Raw genomic sequence first — 17,323 nt, 5'->3', positions numbered from 1 at the left:
GCCTATCCCATTGTAGAGGTAGTAATATAGTTGCGTAATACACAAATTCTATCTGCAGGGGCCGCTCTTTCCCTTTGTTACAGGTCGTTATGTAGTGTGCTGTAGTAGCTGCGATTCGCCTGCAGGGGCCGCCCTCTCCCTCTGGAGAGCTCTGTGCAGTGAGCGGTGTGGCCGGCAAGTGGCGCCTGATTCTCTCGCTGTGCTGCCCCGCCCTGCCGGTGACGTGAGCAGGGAGGAGGAGGGGCGGCGCCCGGCGCTGTCAGCGGAGAGGCAGCAGCAGCGGCTCTCCCGGCGCTCTGTCCCCGCACACAGCGCTCTCTCCCCGGCCATGGCGGACGTCTTTCCGCCGCAGGACTCGGTCTCCTCCACCTCACCCCTGGATGTGGCCAATCGCTTCGCCCGGAAAGGCGCCCTGCGGCAGAAGAACGTGCACGAGGTGAAGAACCACAAATTCATCGCCCGATTCTTCAAGCAGCCGACATTCTGCTCCCACTGCACGGACTTCATCTGGTGAGACCCCTGTATACCGCTTTATACCTGTGTATACTGCTATATACCACTGTATACTGCCACCCCCACCTGTATACACTGTACACTGCACGGACTTCATCTGGTGAGACCCCTGTATACCGCTATATACCTGTCTATACTGCTATATACCACTGTATACTGCCACCCCCACCTGTATACACTGCACGGACTTCATCTGGTGAGACCCCTGTATACCGCTATATACCTGTGTATAACACTATATACCACTGTATACTGCCACCCCCACCTGTATACACTGTACACTGCACAGACTTCATCTGGTGAGACCCCTGTATACCACTATATACCTGTGTATAACACTGTATACCACTGTATACTGCCACCCCCACCTGTATACACTGTACACTGCACAGACTTCATCTGGTGAGACCCCTGTATACCGCTATATACCTGTGTATACTGCTATATACCACTGTATACTGCCACCCCCACCTGTATACACTGTACACTGCACAGACTTCATCTGGTGAGACCCCTGTATACCGCTATATACCTGTGTATACTGCTATATACCACTGTATACTGCCACCCCCACCTGTATACACTGTACACTGCACAGACTTCATCTGGTGAGACCCCTGTATACCGCTATATACCTGTGTATACTGCTATATACCACTGTATACTGCCACCCCCACCTGTATACACTGTACACTGCACAGACTTCATCTGGTGAGACCCCTGTATACCGCTATATACCTGTGTATAACACTGTATACCACTGTATACTGCCACCCCCACCTGTATACACTGTACACTGCACAGACTTCATCTGGTGAGACCCCTGTATACCGCTATATACCTGTGTATAACACTATATACCACTGTATACTGCCACCCCCACCTGTATACACTGTACACTGCACGGACTTCATCTGGTGAGACCCCTGTATACCGCTATATACCACTGTATACTGCCACCCCACCTGTATACACTGTACACTGCACGGACTTCATCTGGTGAGACCCCTGTATACCGCTATATACCTGTGTATACTGCTATATACCACTGTATACTGCCACCCCCACCTGTATACACTGTACACTGCACGGACTTCATCTGGTGAGACCCCTGTATACCGCTATATACCTGTCTATACTGCTATATACCACTGTATACTGCCACCCCCACCTGTATACACTGTACACTGCACAGACTTCATCTGGTGAGACCCCTGTATACCGCTATATACCTGTGTATACTGCTATATACCACTGTATACTGCCACCCCCACCTGTATACACTGTACACTGCACGGACTTCATCTGGTGAGACCCCTGTATACCGCTATATACCTGTGTATAACACTGTATACTGCCACCCCACCTGTATACACTGTACACTGCACGGACTTCATCTGGTGAGACCCCTGTATACCGCTATATACCTGTCTATACTGCTATATACCACTGTATACTGCCACCCCCACCTGTATACACTGTACACTGCACGGACTTCATCTGGTGAGACCCCTGTATACCGCTATATACCTGTGTATACTGCTATATACCACTGTATACTGCCACCCCCACCTGTATACACTGTACACTGCACAGACTTCATCTGGTGAGACCCCTGTATACCGCTATATACCTGTGTATACTGCTGTATACCACTGTATACTGCCACCCCCACCTGTATACACTGTACACTGCACAGACTTCATCTGGTGAGACCCCTGTATACCGCTATATACCTGTGTATAACACTATATACCACTGTATACTGCCACCCCCACCTGTATACACTGTACACTGCACGGACTTCATCTGGTAAGACCCCTGTATACCGCTGTATACCTGTGTATACTGCTATATACCACTGTATACTGCCACCCCCACTTGTATACACTGTACACTGCACGGACTTCGTCTGGTGAGACCCCTGTATACCGCTATATACCTGTATATAACACTATATACCACTATATACTGCCACCCCCACCTGTATACACTGTACACTGCACCAACTTCATCTGGTGAGACCCCTGTTTACTGCTATATACCGTTATATACCTGTGTACACCACTGTATACCACTATACGTTACCCTCACCTGTATACACTGCATGGACTTCACCTGGTGAGACCCCTGTATATACCACTGTATACTGTCACCACCACCTGTATATACTGTATGCTGCACTGACTTTAACTTGTGAGACCCCTGTATACTGCTATATACCTGTGTACACCATTTTATACCTCTATACACCACTGTATACTGTTCGAACTTCATGTGGGAGGACCCTGATATACGTCTATATACCTGTGTACACCACTGTGTACTGTTACCCCCACCTGTATACACTGTATACTGCACGGACTTCATCTGTTGAGACCCCGATATACCGCCGTATACCTCAGTATACTGCCGTGTACCTCTATATACTGCTATCTAGCTCTAAATAGTGTCACCCTACACTTGTATACTCTGCACCAACTGTATCTGATGAGACCCCGGTATACTGCTATATACTTCTATATATTACTGTTTACTTACATATACTGTATATATCTCTGTATACTGTTACATACCTGTATATACTGTATGCTCCAGCTGTGTATACTGTTACATACCTGTATATACTGTATGCTCCAGCTGTGTATACTGTATATTGCAACATATTTATCTGATGAGACCCTGATATACCGCTTTATACTTCTGTATACTGTTATATACCTCTATATACTGTCATCCCCACTTGTGTAGTCTGCACTGACTTCATCTGGTGAGACCCTGATATACTGCTGTATATGCACTATATACACCTATACTGCTTTATATCCCTGTATACCACTATATACCACTATATACACCTATACTGCTTTATATCCCTGTATACCACTATATACACCTATACTTCTTTATATCCCTGTATACCACTATATACACCTATACTTCTTTATATCCCTGTATACCACTATATACACCTATACTGCTGTATATCCCTGTATACCACTATATACACCTATACTGCTTTATATTATGTTGTTACCTGCCACTGTACCGCTGTATACTCTACTCTAACCTGTATGCCCCTATATACCACTATATACACCTATACTGCTTTAAATTATGTTGTTACCTGCCACTGTACCGCTATATACTCTACTCCCACCTGTATACACTGTACACTGCACCGCCCTTATCTGATGAGACCGCTACATACACCAATATACTGTGTATATACCTCTCCTATATATTGTATCCCCCTCAAAAACACACAGACCCTCCTCCCCTATAGTGCCCCACATAGTCGCCACCCTCCTCCCCTATAGTGCCCCACATAGTCGTCACCCTCCTCCCCTATAGTGCCCCACGTAGTCGCCACCCTCCTCCCCTATAGTGCCCCACATAGTCGCCACCCTCCTCCCCTATAGTGCCCCACATAGTCGCCACCCTCCTCCCCTATAGTGCCCCACATAGTCGCCACCCTCCTCCCCTATAGTGCCCCACATAGTCGCCACCCTCCTCCCCTATAGTGCCCCACATAGTCGCCACCCACCTCCCCTATAGTGCCCCACGTAGTAGCCACCCTCCTCCCCTATAGTTCCCCAGTCGGCCCACACGGACCGCCCATATTATATTCTTTATCCCACCTGTATGTATCATCCATCACCGTACTTCTATTATATCAGTATTCTCCTACACACTTGTGGTTGCTGACTCTTGGGGGGCAGTGTGCTTACCCGGCTCTTGGTGACTTGTGGGGTGAGATGTTGGACTAATGCCCCCCCCCCCCATTGTCTTGCCCTCTGCCCTTCTTCTGACTAATAGACGTCTTTTTTTTTTTTTTTTTTTTCCCTCTCTTTCAGGGGCTTTGGGAAGCAGGGATTTCAGTGTCAAGGTAAGACCCCCATCCCCCCATCCCCCCAACCTCTGACCCCCTGGTTGCTGCCACTCTCTACTCTGTTGGGTGGGGTAGTCGGGGACAGAAGGAAATTTCATGTTCCCGAAGATGCCGCCTGGCCCTTCCCCTGAGGATCTCACTGTACAGAGAGGACGCTGTGCTCCAGCCTGATCGTGTGTATTGCTCCGCCCACCTTGTTATCTGACACATTATATCACACTTGCTGACATCATATTCCTGTCAGTCTCAGCAACCAATCACAGTGCAGCTCACAGCTCTGGTAAAATGAAAGCTGAGCTGTGATTGGTTGCTGTGAGCAGTTTACACCAGTGCATATTTTACACCCTTTTATAAATCTGGGCCTTAGTGTTACTGCATGAGAACGTGGTTAGATTCCCTCACAAACTGAGCCTTTTCAAGGCTGACAGACTCTATCCTTCCCTGTTATCCTGAGCTTTTCTATTGACTGTATCCTCCCCTGTAAATCAGAGCTTTTCTGTAGACTTTATCCTCCCCTGTTACACTAAGCTTTTCTATAAACTGTATCCTCCCCTGTTTTTCTGAGCTTTTCTATAGACTGTATCCTCCCCTGTTATCCTGAGCTTTTCTATAGCCACTACCCTCCCCTGTTACAGAGTTTTTTTTTAGACTGTATCCTCCACTGTTATCCTGAGCTTTTCTATAGCCACTACCCTCCCCTGTTACACTGAGCTTTTCTATAAACTGTATCCTCCCCTGTTTTTCTGAGCTTTTCTATAGACTGTATCCTCCCCTGTTATCCTGAGCTTTTCTATAGCCACTACCCTCCCCTGTTACACTGAGCTTTTCTATAAACTGTATCCTCCCCTGTTTTTCTGAGCTTTTCTATAGACTAACCTCCCCTATGACTTTTTAGCTTTCCTATAGACTGAGCTTTTTGTAGCGCTCGCTCACATCAGGTATTGTGTGTGTTGTTGATCGGAGATGATTAGATGATATGCAATTATTTTAAGCTCCTCTGTAAATCTCTATGGTATATAATGGGGGGGCTTCACCCTGGGAGCGTAATTTCTGCTCTTGTGTGCAGTGTAATATGTCATGTATCTCTGTATCACTGCTGACTGTATCCGCTGCAGGTAGAGCAGGCTTTACTGTATCGCCGCCGACAGTATCTGCCACAGGTAGAGCAAGCTTCAGTGTATCATCGCTGACCGTATCCGCTGCAGGTGGATCAGCCTTAAGTGTATCACTGTTAACTGTATCCGCCACAGGTAGAGCAGGCTTCAGTGTATCATCGCTGACCGTATCCGCTGCAAGAAGAGCAGGCTCTGCTGACTGTATCCTCTGCAGGTAGAGCAGGCTTTACTGTATCACCACTGACTGTATCCACTGCAATTAAAGAAGGCTTTATCACTGCTGACTTTATCCGCTGCAGGTAGATCAGGCTTTAGTGTATCACTGGTGACTGTAGCCACTGCAGGCAGAGTAGGCTTCAGTGTACCGCTGCTCACCATATCCGCTGCAAAAAGAGCAGGCACCGCTGACTGTATCCACTGCAGGTAGAGCAGGCTTTAGTGTATCACTGTTGAATGCATCCGCTGCAGGTAGAGCAAGATTTAGTGTATCACCACTGACTGTATTTGCTGCAGGTAGAGCAGGCTTTACTGTATTACCGCTGACTGTATTCGCTGCAGGTAGAGCAGGCTTTAGTGTATCATTGGCCCCTGGCACAGGCTGGTAGCACATACCCGCTTGTTTATGCCACTAGAACAATGCGCCGTCTGTCCGCTATAACATAGGCCCACGTTCCTTGCACGACTCGCGGCGGTGGATGAAGTCTTTGTTTTCCGTACACGGTCGGCGTCCCTGAGCCTTGTGCGTGGGGGCTTCTGGTTTGTGTCTGATGTGGGGGGCAGGGACTGTCAGGGCATGCTATAGACTGAGGAGAGCGCCATATGGTGCATACAGTCATACAGGCTGGGGGAAAACAATATGTAAAGTACCCCCCCCCCCCCCCCAATAGCAGAAAGGGGTCTAACTCTCTGGTGGCCCCTACTGGAGGGGCAGCATCCTGCAATGACTTATGGTCAGGGTTAGACAAACACGGCCACTTTCTTCCAGTAAGTTTAGTTTGAGCTGCAGTACCACACACAACCACAGACAGGGGTGGTGCTGTTTTATCCTTGTACCATCAGAGTTACTATAGTGGAGTTTAGTCTCTGGATGACGGATGTTGATGATAAGTGACACTTAATTACTGCGTTTAATTACCAAAAAAATATAATTAATTGGGCCTGGTGCCAAACGGAAGCGATGAAGGGTTAATGTGCAGGTCCTGAGGACAAGATGGCAGCCATCCGGGGGGAGGGGTGGTGGGCCGCAGTGGTGAAGGGGTTAATGCCGCCCGCTTGTTAATTCAGTTTCCATTTGATCCGGGTTTTCCCGAGTGAATATAAATATGAATGTTGCTGTTTACCATATCAAACGGCAGAGGGGGGGATTGTGGGGGATGAGCGCCCCCTGCTGTTCACAGATCTGCAGAAATACTGAACTGAGAGAGTGGACCCCACAGACGTGACCCCCAACACGTGCACGCACGCGGCCATGACCCCAACACGTGCACGCCCACAGCCATGACCCCAACACGTGCACGCCCACGGCCCTGACTCCCCAACACGTGCACGTCCGCAGCACAGACCGGAAACACCCAACAAGTGCATGTCTACAGCACATACCCTGGACCCCCGACACGTGCACGCCTACGACACAGACCACCAACACATGCACGTCCGCAGCACAGACCTGGGACACCCAACAAGTGTATGTCTACTACTGACACATGTACCCCCACTGCACTGACCCCCGACACATGCAGTCTCACGGCACTGACCACAGATGTCCAACATGTGGATTCCCACGCACTGACCCCCAATACATGCACGCCTACAGCACCAACCCCAGACCCCCAACAGGTGTACGCTCACAGTGCAGAACCCGACAAATGTACACCCGCAGCACTAACCCCCTGATAAGTGTATGCCCATAGCAGACCCCCAACACGTGCACACCCGCAGCACAGACCTGGGACCCCTGACACTTCCACAGCAATGGTGAAGGGCTACAGGGTAAAGCATGGTGGCAAGAGCTGACTAGTTGTTGATGGTTTCCCTGGATGTCAGGAAGTGGTTCTCTGTGGGGAGGCGGGTTCTGGGGTCTATGGGCCCCTGCTGTGGGGCCCCAATCGCTCTCATACTCTTCTCTTCTCTAGGAGGGACGTGACTGTCAAGAAGCTGCTGCTCCCCCGGGAGGTGATGGGAACCAAGTGGCCTTTGAGGAAATCCTTAAAGGGCCGGCATCCCCGAACCACAGCAGGGCGGTGGGAGTGATCCTGTGACTTTCTGGGGTCAGGGATGATGGGAGTGATACATTGTGTGCGATAGGAGATTAGAGTGTGAGCTCCTGGGGTCAGGGATGATAGGAGTGATACTCTGTGTAATAGGAGATTAGAGTGTGAGCTCCTGGGGTCAGGGATGATAGGAGTGATACTCTGTAATAGGAGATTAGAGTGTGAGCTCTTAGGGATGATGGGAGTGATACATTGTGTGTGATAGGAGATTAGAGTGTGAGCTCCTGGGGTCAGGGATGATAGGAGAGATACATTGTGTGTGATAGGAGATTAGAGTGTGAGCTCCTGGGGTCAGGGATGATGGGAGTGATACATTGTGTGTGATAGGAGATTAGAGTGTGAGCTCCTGGGGTCAGGGATGATAGGAGTGATGTGTACAGGCAGCTGTGCAGGTGCTGGCTGGTACTTGTAGTGCAGCCTCTGTGGCCCCTCCCCTGCTCCCTCTCTTGGCAGTTGTGTAGATTTGTGCAGATTGTGACCTTTAAGAACTATTTGCCTTTCCTCTATATTTATATCCAGCGGGGGGAGGTAGTAGATGAGATACGCCCCCTCCCCTCCTGCACCCACGGTGTTGGGGTTTCCCGGGTGCTGTGTTTTTTTTCCCCTGTAGGGGGGGACAGCCCCGATACATAATGTATCAGTCATAGTGATAGGAGGTCACATGACTTCTGGGGGGGCGCATGATCACCTGACCCCGAAACCCACCAGAGGGGGCGCTGTGTGTGTGATCACCTGACCCTGGGAGCCCACCAGAGGGGGCACTGTGTGTGTGATCACCTGACCCTGGGAGCCCACCAGAGGGGGCGCTGTGTGTGATCACTGGACCCTGGGACTCCACCAGAGGGGGCGCTGTGTGTGTGATCACCTGACCCTGGGACCCCACCAGAGGGGGCACTGTGTGATCACTGGACCCTGGGAGCCCACCAGAGGGGGCGCTGTGTGTGTGATCACCTGACCCTGGGACCCCACCAGAGGGGGCACTGTGTGATCACTGGACCCTGGGAGCCCACCAGAGGGGGCGCTGTGTGTGTGATCACCGGACCCTGGGACCCCACCAGAGGGGGAGCTGTGTGTGTGATCACCGGACCCTGGGACCCCACCAGAGGGGGCGCTGTGTGTGTGATCACCGGACCCTGGGACCCCACCAGAGGGGGCGCTGTGTGTGTGATCACCGTACCCTGGGAGCCCACCAGAGGGGGCGCTGTGTGTGTGATCACCTGACCCTGGGAGCCCACCAGAGGGGGAGCTGTGTGTGTGATCACCGGACCCTGGGACCCCACCAGAGGGGGCGCTGTGTGTGTGATCACCTGACCCTGGGAGCCCACCAGAGGGGGCGCTGTGTGTGTGATCACCGGACCCTGGGAGCCCACCAGAGGGGGTGCTGTGTGTGTGCTCACCAGAGGGGGCGCTGTGTGTGTGATCACCAGACCCTGGGACCCCACCAGAGGGGGCACTGTGTGATCACCGGACCCTGGGACCCCACCAGAGGGGGCGCTGTGTGTGTGATCACCTGACCCTGGGAGCCCACCAGAGGGGGCGCTGTGTGTGTGATCACCGGACCCTGGGAGCCCACCAGAGGGGGTGCTGTGTGTGTGCTCACCAGAGGGGGCGCTGTGTGTGTGATCACCAGACCCTGGGTCCCCACCAGAGGGGGCACTGTGTGATCACCGGACCCTGGGAGCCCACCAGAGGGGGCGCTGTGTGTGTGATCACCGGACCCTGGGAGCCCACCAGAGGGGGCGCTGTGTGTGTGCTCACCAGAGGGGGCGCTGTGTGTGTGATCACCAGACCCTGGGAGCCCACCAGAGGGGGCGCTGTGTGTGTGCTCACCAGAGGGGGCGCTGTGTGTGTGATCACCGGACCCTGGGACCCCACCAGAGGGGGAGCTGTGTGTGTGATCACCGCACCCTGGGACCCCACCAGAGGGGGCGCTGTGTGTGTGATCACCGGACCCTGGGACCCCACCAGAGGGGGCGCTGTGTGTGTGATCACCGGACCCTGGGAGCCCACCAGAGGGGGAGCTGTGTGTGTGATCACCGGACCCTGGGACCCCACCAGAGGGGGCGCTGTGTGTGTGATCACCGGACCCTGGGAGCCCACCAGAGGGGGCGCTGTGTGTGTGCTCACCAGAGGGGGAGCTGTGTGTGTGATCACCGGACCCTGGGACCCCACCAGAGGGGGCGCTGTGTGTGTGATCACCAGACCCTGGGAGCCCACCAGAGGGGGCGCTGTGTGTGTGATCACCAGACCCTGGGAGCCCACCAGAGGGGGCGCTGTGTGTGTGATCACCGGACCCTGGGAGCCCACCAGAGGGGGCGCTGTGTGTGTGATCACCGGACCCTGGGAGCCCACCAGAGGGGGCGCTGTGTGTGTGATCACCGGACCCTGGGAGCCCACCAGAGGGGGCGCTGTGTGTGTGTAATTACCTGACCCCGGGACCCAACTACAGAGGGCGTTGTGTGTGATCACCTGACCCCAGGACATCATGAGAGGGGATGCTGTGTGTGACCACCTGACCCGGGGACCCCACCAGAGGGGGCACTGTGTGTGTGTGATCACCTGACCCTGTGGCCCCACTAGAGGGGGCGCTGTGTGTGTAATCACCGGGACCTCACCAGAGGGGGCGCTGTGTGTGTAATCACCGGGACCTCACCAGAGGGGGCGCTGTGTGTGTGATCACCGGACCCTGGGAGCCCACCAGAGGGGGCGCTGTGTGTGTGATCACCTGATCCTGGGACCCACCAGAGGGGGCACTGTCTGTGTTATCACCTGACCCTGGGACCCCACCAGAGGGGGCGCTGTGTGTGTAATTACGTGACCCCGGGACCCCTCTAGAGGGGGGACTGTGTGTAATTACCTGACCCCAGGACCCTACCACAGAGGGCGTTGTGTGTGATCACCTGACCCCAGGACATCACGAGGGGGGACACTGTGTGTGACCACCTGACCCAGGGACCCCTTCAGAGGGGGTACTGTGTGTGTGTGATCACCTGACCCTGGAGTCCCACTAGAGGGGGCACTGTGTGTAATCAGCGGGACCTCACCAGAGGGGGTGCTATTTGTGTGATCACCTGACCCTGGGAACCCATCAGAGGGGGCGCTATGTGTGTGATCACCTGACCCTGAAACCCACCAGAGGGGGCGCTGTGTGTGTGATCACCTGACCCCGAAACCCACCAGAGGGGGCGCTGTGTGTGTGATCACCTGACCCCAGGACCACCAGAGTTTATAGGAGAGACTCATCGTAGTACGTACTGCACTCTTTATCGTACTGTACAGCTGCAATTACTAATCTGCTGGCTTCAGAGCTGAAATCTTTAAGCTGTGTGGTGTTTGCATGCTTTGCCTTATAGGCAGAGTTGTGAGTGCAGCTCTGGAGTGTGCTATTGGTGTAAACTGGCCCTGTTCTTAGGCTGTAACTATGTGTTAGAGGGAAGGGTGTACCATTACATCTTTTCTCTCCTGCAGATGGTGGGGGTAGTTGTCCCCTCAGTATAACACTAGAGCTGCTGCAGATGGTGGTATCTCTGTGTGCTGGTGTAGCAGAGCTGTGTCGGTGTGCTGCAGCTGTGCAGCTTCAGTGACCTCCGCTCTTGGACAGTGTCCCGGAGTCTGGAGCTCAGTATCTGAGATGGATCCAAGACGGATTATGGAGCAGATCGGTTATGAGGGGGCATGCTGAAGGGTTAAAGGGGAACTCCACAGCCGCACACTCAGCACACATATTCCTCTATCAAGCTAGGAGTTGTAGTTCTGGAATCTGCCACAGATTGGGAAGCAGGATGCACAGTTGGGATGTAGTGAAGGCTGTCAGGGCTTGCTGGGAGTTGTAGTCTAGCTGGTGGTCGTGGCGCAGGATGCAAAAGTGGGATGTAGTGTAGGCTGTCAGGGCATGCTGGGAGTTGTAGTTTAGCAATAGACCGCACAGGTGGGATGCACTGAAGGATGTCTAGGCATGCTGAGAGTTGTAGTTTATCAATAGGCTACACAGATGGGATGCACTAAAGGATGTCTAGGCATGCTGGGAGTTGTAGTTTAGCAATAGACTACACAGGTGGGATGCACTAAAGGATGTCTAGGCATGCTGGGAGTTGTAGTTTAGCAATAGGCTGCACATGTGGGATGCACTAAAGGATGTCTAGGCATGCTGGGAGTTGTAGTTTAGCAATAGACTACACAGGTGGGATGCACTGAAGGATGTCTAGGCATGCTGGGAGTTGTAGTTTTCCACGATAAAGCTGTGTGGTTGTGATTTCACCTGATAATGTGATTGGTCAGTAGGTCACAGGTACACCTGCTGTCCTCAGCTCTCATCACCTGAACTGATGGTTAACTCTTTGCTCCCCACAGGCTGCACATTGTCCACAGATAACGGTAGAGGCCGTGTGGAGCGACATGTATGCAGTGTAGGCGGCGGGGGTCCCGGGCTCGTTGTTTGTTCTGCACTGGGCTGTAGTAACAATAGTGTACTGTAGGAGGTGGCAGAGACAGTCAGGACCCCCCACCAGCGGCATTACCCCTGCCTGCTGTCAGACTGATACATTGGAGCAAACTCCCAGCAGTGGATGTACAACTCTCATCATGCCCTGACGGCTGACTGTGTTTGAACCTTGAAGAGCCAGCGGTTGAGGCACACAGATGTAATGCCTCAATGTCGGGGCAGAGCATGCTGGGAGTTGTAGTGCATCAGCTGTAGTACTGTGTGGTCCCCATCTGTCCACAGTAACTGGTCATCACTGTAGTGGAGTTGTCACAGTGTATCGCCAGACGGTCTGACCAGATTCCATAGCTCGCTCCTCCAGACTTGGTACAACCCATGGGGGGAAGTGTGTGTGTGTGTGTGATGGGGGTGGGGGTGGGTTAGATGAAAGGTCGCAAAGGGATCGGTGAGATGAAAGTTCGGAGGCGGTGTGTGAGATGAAAGGTCGCTCTCCTTATTGCCCCTGTCCCATCTCCGCACACTCATGTGAGTCACTATCGTCCTCTGAACTCGACTCATGAGCACGAAATCCCCAGAAACTTCCTGTATGACTGGAGGCTTCCCCGGAGCCATAAACTGCAGGACATGAGTGTATCAGTGCAGTGAGCTCATCTGCCTATATACTGATGGTTTGTTACAGTGTATCAGTGCAGTGAGCTCATCTGCCTATATACTGATGGTTTGTTACAGTGTATCAGTGTATTGAGCTCATCTGCTCATGTACTGATGGTTTGTTACAGTGTATCAGTGCAGTAAGCTCACTCTACTATATACTGATGTTTTTCTCTATTAGTCCTGTATTGTCTATGCTGGATTCTATTGAAGCAAACCTTCAGCTTTAGGGTATAAACCCACACACCGTATACGCAGCGTATTTACTGCTGCGATACGCAGCAAATACGCAGCAAAAACGCAACAAATACGCAGCAGATTAGATCTAAATAACTGATCACAGCATCAAATCTACACCATCAAATCTGCTGCAGATCTGCTGCGTATCTGCTGCGTATACGGTGTGTGTGTTTGTACCCTCAGGTATACGCAGCAGATACGCAGCCAGTCTCGGTGCAGCCCCCGGCGGCCAGTCCATGTGTAATAGCAGTGCACGGCTGATGATTGTCCAAACCTGTCTATGCTCCCTGTATGTGTCCTGACACCATGCGCTGCGCTGTCTGAGCTGACAGGCCGCTCAGCCGTTCACTGGTCCGGGCCGCCATGGCCTGTCCGCTCAGACAGGCCGCTCTGAAGCCACAGTGTGCGGTGCCAGGACAGATACAGAGCTCAGAAGACGAGTGTGGACAGGTGAAGTATTAACTGTTAGGGCAAGGGCTGCACGGACATCACTAATGTCCGTGCAGCCCTTGCTAAACGATTATTGGGCTGCGTAATAGGCCCAGTAAACAAGCGCCAATCTAGCAGATCGACGCTCATTTACAGTATTGATCGGGCCTTCATCGGCCCGTGTAATAGGACCCTAAGTCAGTGTGGTACAACTCCCCCATTGTCTTGTGTGGGGGCATCCCCCTAGAGCTGATGGCAGGAGTCACCCGGCTGCGGCTGATGAGGGGATCAACAATTCCCCATGCATGATTTGGTCGGAGATGAATTCATAAGCGGCTCAGTCATGTGTCTATAGGAGTCACGCTATGGGGGCCATGTACAGGAGGGACTCCTCTGTCTACCTGCTGCAGAGGCAGTGACATACAGTATAACCGGGTCTCCATATCTGTGGGATCCCCCTGAGCTGGACTGTTTTACACCCTGATCGTATACAGGGCGGGCGTTATTTAGCGGGGCCCTGGTGGATGTCAACCCTCCCCTATCATAGATATACAGCAGGCATTATATAGCGGGGCCCCTGGTCGATGTGGACCCTCCCCTATCATAGATATACAGCAGGCATTATATAGCTGAGACCCTCCCCTATCATAGATATACAGGGTGGACATTATATAACTGAGACCCTCCCCTATCATAGATATACAGAGCGGGCATTATATAGCTGAGACCCTCCCCTATCATAGATATACAGCAGGCATTATATAGCTGAGACCATCCCCTATCATAGATATACAGAGCGGACATTATATAGCTGAGACCCTCCCCTATCATAGATATAGAGCGGGCATTACATAGCGGGGCCCCTGGTGGATGTGGACCCTCCCCTATCATAGATATACAGCAGGCATTATATAGCGGGGCCCCTGGTGGATGTGGACCCTCCCCTGTCATAGATATACAGGGTGGACATTATATAACGGGGACCCTGGTGGATGTGGACCCTCGCCTATCATAGATATACAGAGCCGACATTATATGGCGGGGACCCTCCCCTATCATAGATATACAGGGTGGACATTATATAGCGGAGACCCTCCCCTATCATAGATATACAGAGCGGACATTATATAGCGGGGACCCTCCCCTATCATAGATATACAGAGCGGACATTATATAGCGGGGACCCTCCCCTATCATAGATATACAGAGCGGACATTATATAGCGGAGACCCTCCCCTATCATAGATATACGGGGTGGACATTATATAACGGGGACCCTGGTGGATGTGGACCCTCCCCTATCATAGATATACAGAGTGCATGTGGACCCCCACCTATAATAGATATTTGGCCTGAGAGTTTGTGTCAGTGTATCCATGTAGATGCAGCAACTCACATCTCTTTACTGTGCTGAGGGTTTGTTACAGTGCATCAGGCTAGATACAGCAGGTCACAGCTCTGTATTGTACTGAGGGTCTGTTACATTGTATCAGTGCAGGAATAATCTGCTGATACACTGTACAGCTAAGACAGCACAAGCGCTCTAGATACAGCAGAGCTCGCACCTCTCCTGCCAAGGCCGGTTTAGGCTCTATATCTGCAGTTACTGGGCAGCATCCTCACTGTTGCCCTGATTATGGTGGTCACTCCTCTCCGTGGCCCTGAGCTCTCCGACAGCGTCATGGGGCCCCTGGAGTTTACATCTCCTGAGTGTGTTTTCTCTGTAATCCAAGCAATGGTCTCACGTCTTCCCTTTTATGGCGTCGCCGCGTCTAACCGTACGTAATGTGTAGCAATAAAGCATCACCCAGTACTAACAGTCTGGTCAGTGTGTGGAGCGATGGTCTGCAGAGCTTACTGGTGCAATAATCTGCAGGATACATCACTGTGGATGTGTCAGGAGGTAGAGAGGACAGAGTGATGTTCTGCAAATCTGTAGAGAGTTCAGGGGTGTAATGTTTAGGAGCTCCCCTAGCGGTTAGTGTTATATCACCTGTCATTTTAGAGAGCTGCAGACTGTTGTGTGATTTGCTGCAGCGCTCCTAGTGGTCAGTGTATAACACCTGCCATTATAAAGGGCCTGGGCAGCAGGCTGTGTGTGGTCTCCAGCAGCGCCCCTAGTGGTCAGTGTATAACCCCTGTTATTATAGAGGGCTGGCCCTGCAGGCTATGTGTGATCTCCAGCAGCGCCCCTAGTGGTCAGTGTATAACCCCTGTTATTATAAAGGGCCTGGGCAGCAGGCTATGTGTGGTCTCCAGCAGCGCCCCTAGTGGTCAGTGTATAACCCCTGTTATTATAGAGGGCTGGGGCTGCAGGCTATGTCTGGTCTCCAGCAGCGCCCCTAGTGGTCAGTGTATAACCCCTGTTATTATAGAGGGCTGGCCCTGCAGGCTATGTGTGCTCTCCAGCAGCAGCGCCCCTAGTGGTCAGTGTATAACCCCTGTTATTATAGAGGGCTGGGGCTGCACGCTATGTCTGGTCTCCAGCAGCGCCCCTAGTGGTCAGTATATAACTCCTTTTATTATAGAGGGCTGGGGCTGCAGGCTGTTATGTGAATAGTACACCATCTGGTCAGTATTATGTGAGTATAGAGCCCCAGGAACCAGGAAGAACAGGCTGAGCACAACTGAGGAATCTCCCCGGACCAGTAGAGCAGAGGCCACTTCTCTGTGACTGCCCGGTCCTCGGCCCCCCAGGAATGTGGCTGTGCGGCAGGGAGTGGCCCCAGGGGCAGGGCCGGGCACATCTCCTGGCAGCCGTGCTCTACTGTTTGCCTTCTTTTTTACATGTCTCCTCTTGCCAACATGTTGTCACGTCCCCCGGAGCGGCGCTCATTGTTTCACACACTGGGAGTGAATTACAGGTTGTACACACTTACACAGTGTGTGATCACGAGCCGCTGTGTCACTAGTCCTGCCGGTCTGGGGGATCCGTGCTGGCTGGCCGCCATATTGCTCCACCAAAGCCGTAAGAAATCTTAGTGGATGATAAATCTGTACGTCCCTTTCTGCAGACCCTCATACCATGAGCATAATGAGCAGGACGCATAAGGTACCAGAGATCCCTGGGGTGACCGCATGAAGTGCCGAGGGTCCACAGGGTGACCGCATGAAGTGCCGAGGGTCCGCCGGGTGACCGCATGAAGTGCCGAGGGTCCGCCGGGTGACCGCATGAAGTGCCGAGGGTCCGCCGGGTGACCGCATGAAGTGCCGAGGGTCCGCCGGGTGACCGCATGAAGTGCCGAGGGTCCGCCGGGTGACCGCATGAAGTGCCGAGGGTCCGCCGGGTGACCGCATGAAGTGCCGAGGGTCCGCCGGGTGACCGCATGAAGTGCCGAGGGTCCGCCGGGTGACCGCATGAAGTGCCGAGGGTCCGCCGGGTGACCGCATGAAGTGCCGAGGGTCCGCCGGGTGACCGCATGAAGTGCCGAGGGTCCGCCGGGTGACCGCATGAAGTGCCGGGTGACCGCATGAAGTGCCGAGGGTCCGCCGGGTGACCGCATGAAGTGCCGAGGGTCCGCCGGGTGACCGCATGAAGTGCCGAGGGTCCGCCGGGTGACCGCATGAAGTGCCGAGGGTCCGCCGGGTGACCGCATAAAGTGCCGAGGGTCCGCCGGGTGACCGCATGAAGTGCCGAGGGTCCGCCGGGTGACCGCATGAAGTGCCGAGGGTCCGCCGGGTGACCGCATGAAGTGCCGAGGGTCCCCTATCACCTTTCCCGTCTCGTCTGTGTGCCCCCCTTTCTTGCAGGTTCTGGGAAACTCCACGAAAA

The 17,323-nt window shown here is 53.0% G+C and overlaps 1 protein-coding gene across 3 annotated transcripts in view; it reads left to right on the top strand.

Annotated features, from left to right (window-relative positions):
- Positions 1 to 222: 222 nt before the first annotated feature.
- Positions 223 to 17,323, top strand: part of PRKCA (protein kinase C alpha) — a 90,194-nt gene continuing 73,093 nt past the window's right edge. The window contains exons 1-2 of one of the 3 annotated variants that reach the window (XM_069952474.1): positions 223 to 510; positions 4,371 to 4,402. In XM_069952474.1, coding sequence (XP_069808575.1) covers positions 329 to 510; positions 4,371 to 4,402 — 214 coding nt within the window. In that variant the 5' untranslated portion in view covers positions 223 to 328. The remainder of the gene's footprint in view (positions 511 to 4,370; positions 4,403 to 17,323) is intronic. The other 2 variants (XM_069952476.1, XM_069952477.1) reach the window with 2 other exon arrangements.

Source organism: Dendropsophus ebraccatus, chromosome 14 (assembly GCF_027789765.1).
Source record: "Dendropsophus ebraccatus isolate aDenEbr1 chromosome 14, aDenEbr1.pat, whole genome shotgun sequence".
In the NCBI taxonomy this organism is placed as follows: Eukaryota; Metazoa; Chordata; class Amphibia; order Anura; family Hylidae; genus Dendropsophus; species Dendropsophus ebraccatus.
The sequence above is the reverse complement of the archived record's forward strand: the minus strand, read 5'-3'. Positions and strand labels throughout refer to the sequence as shown.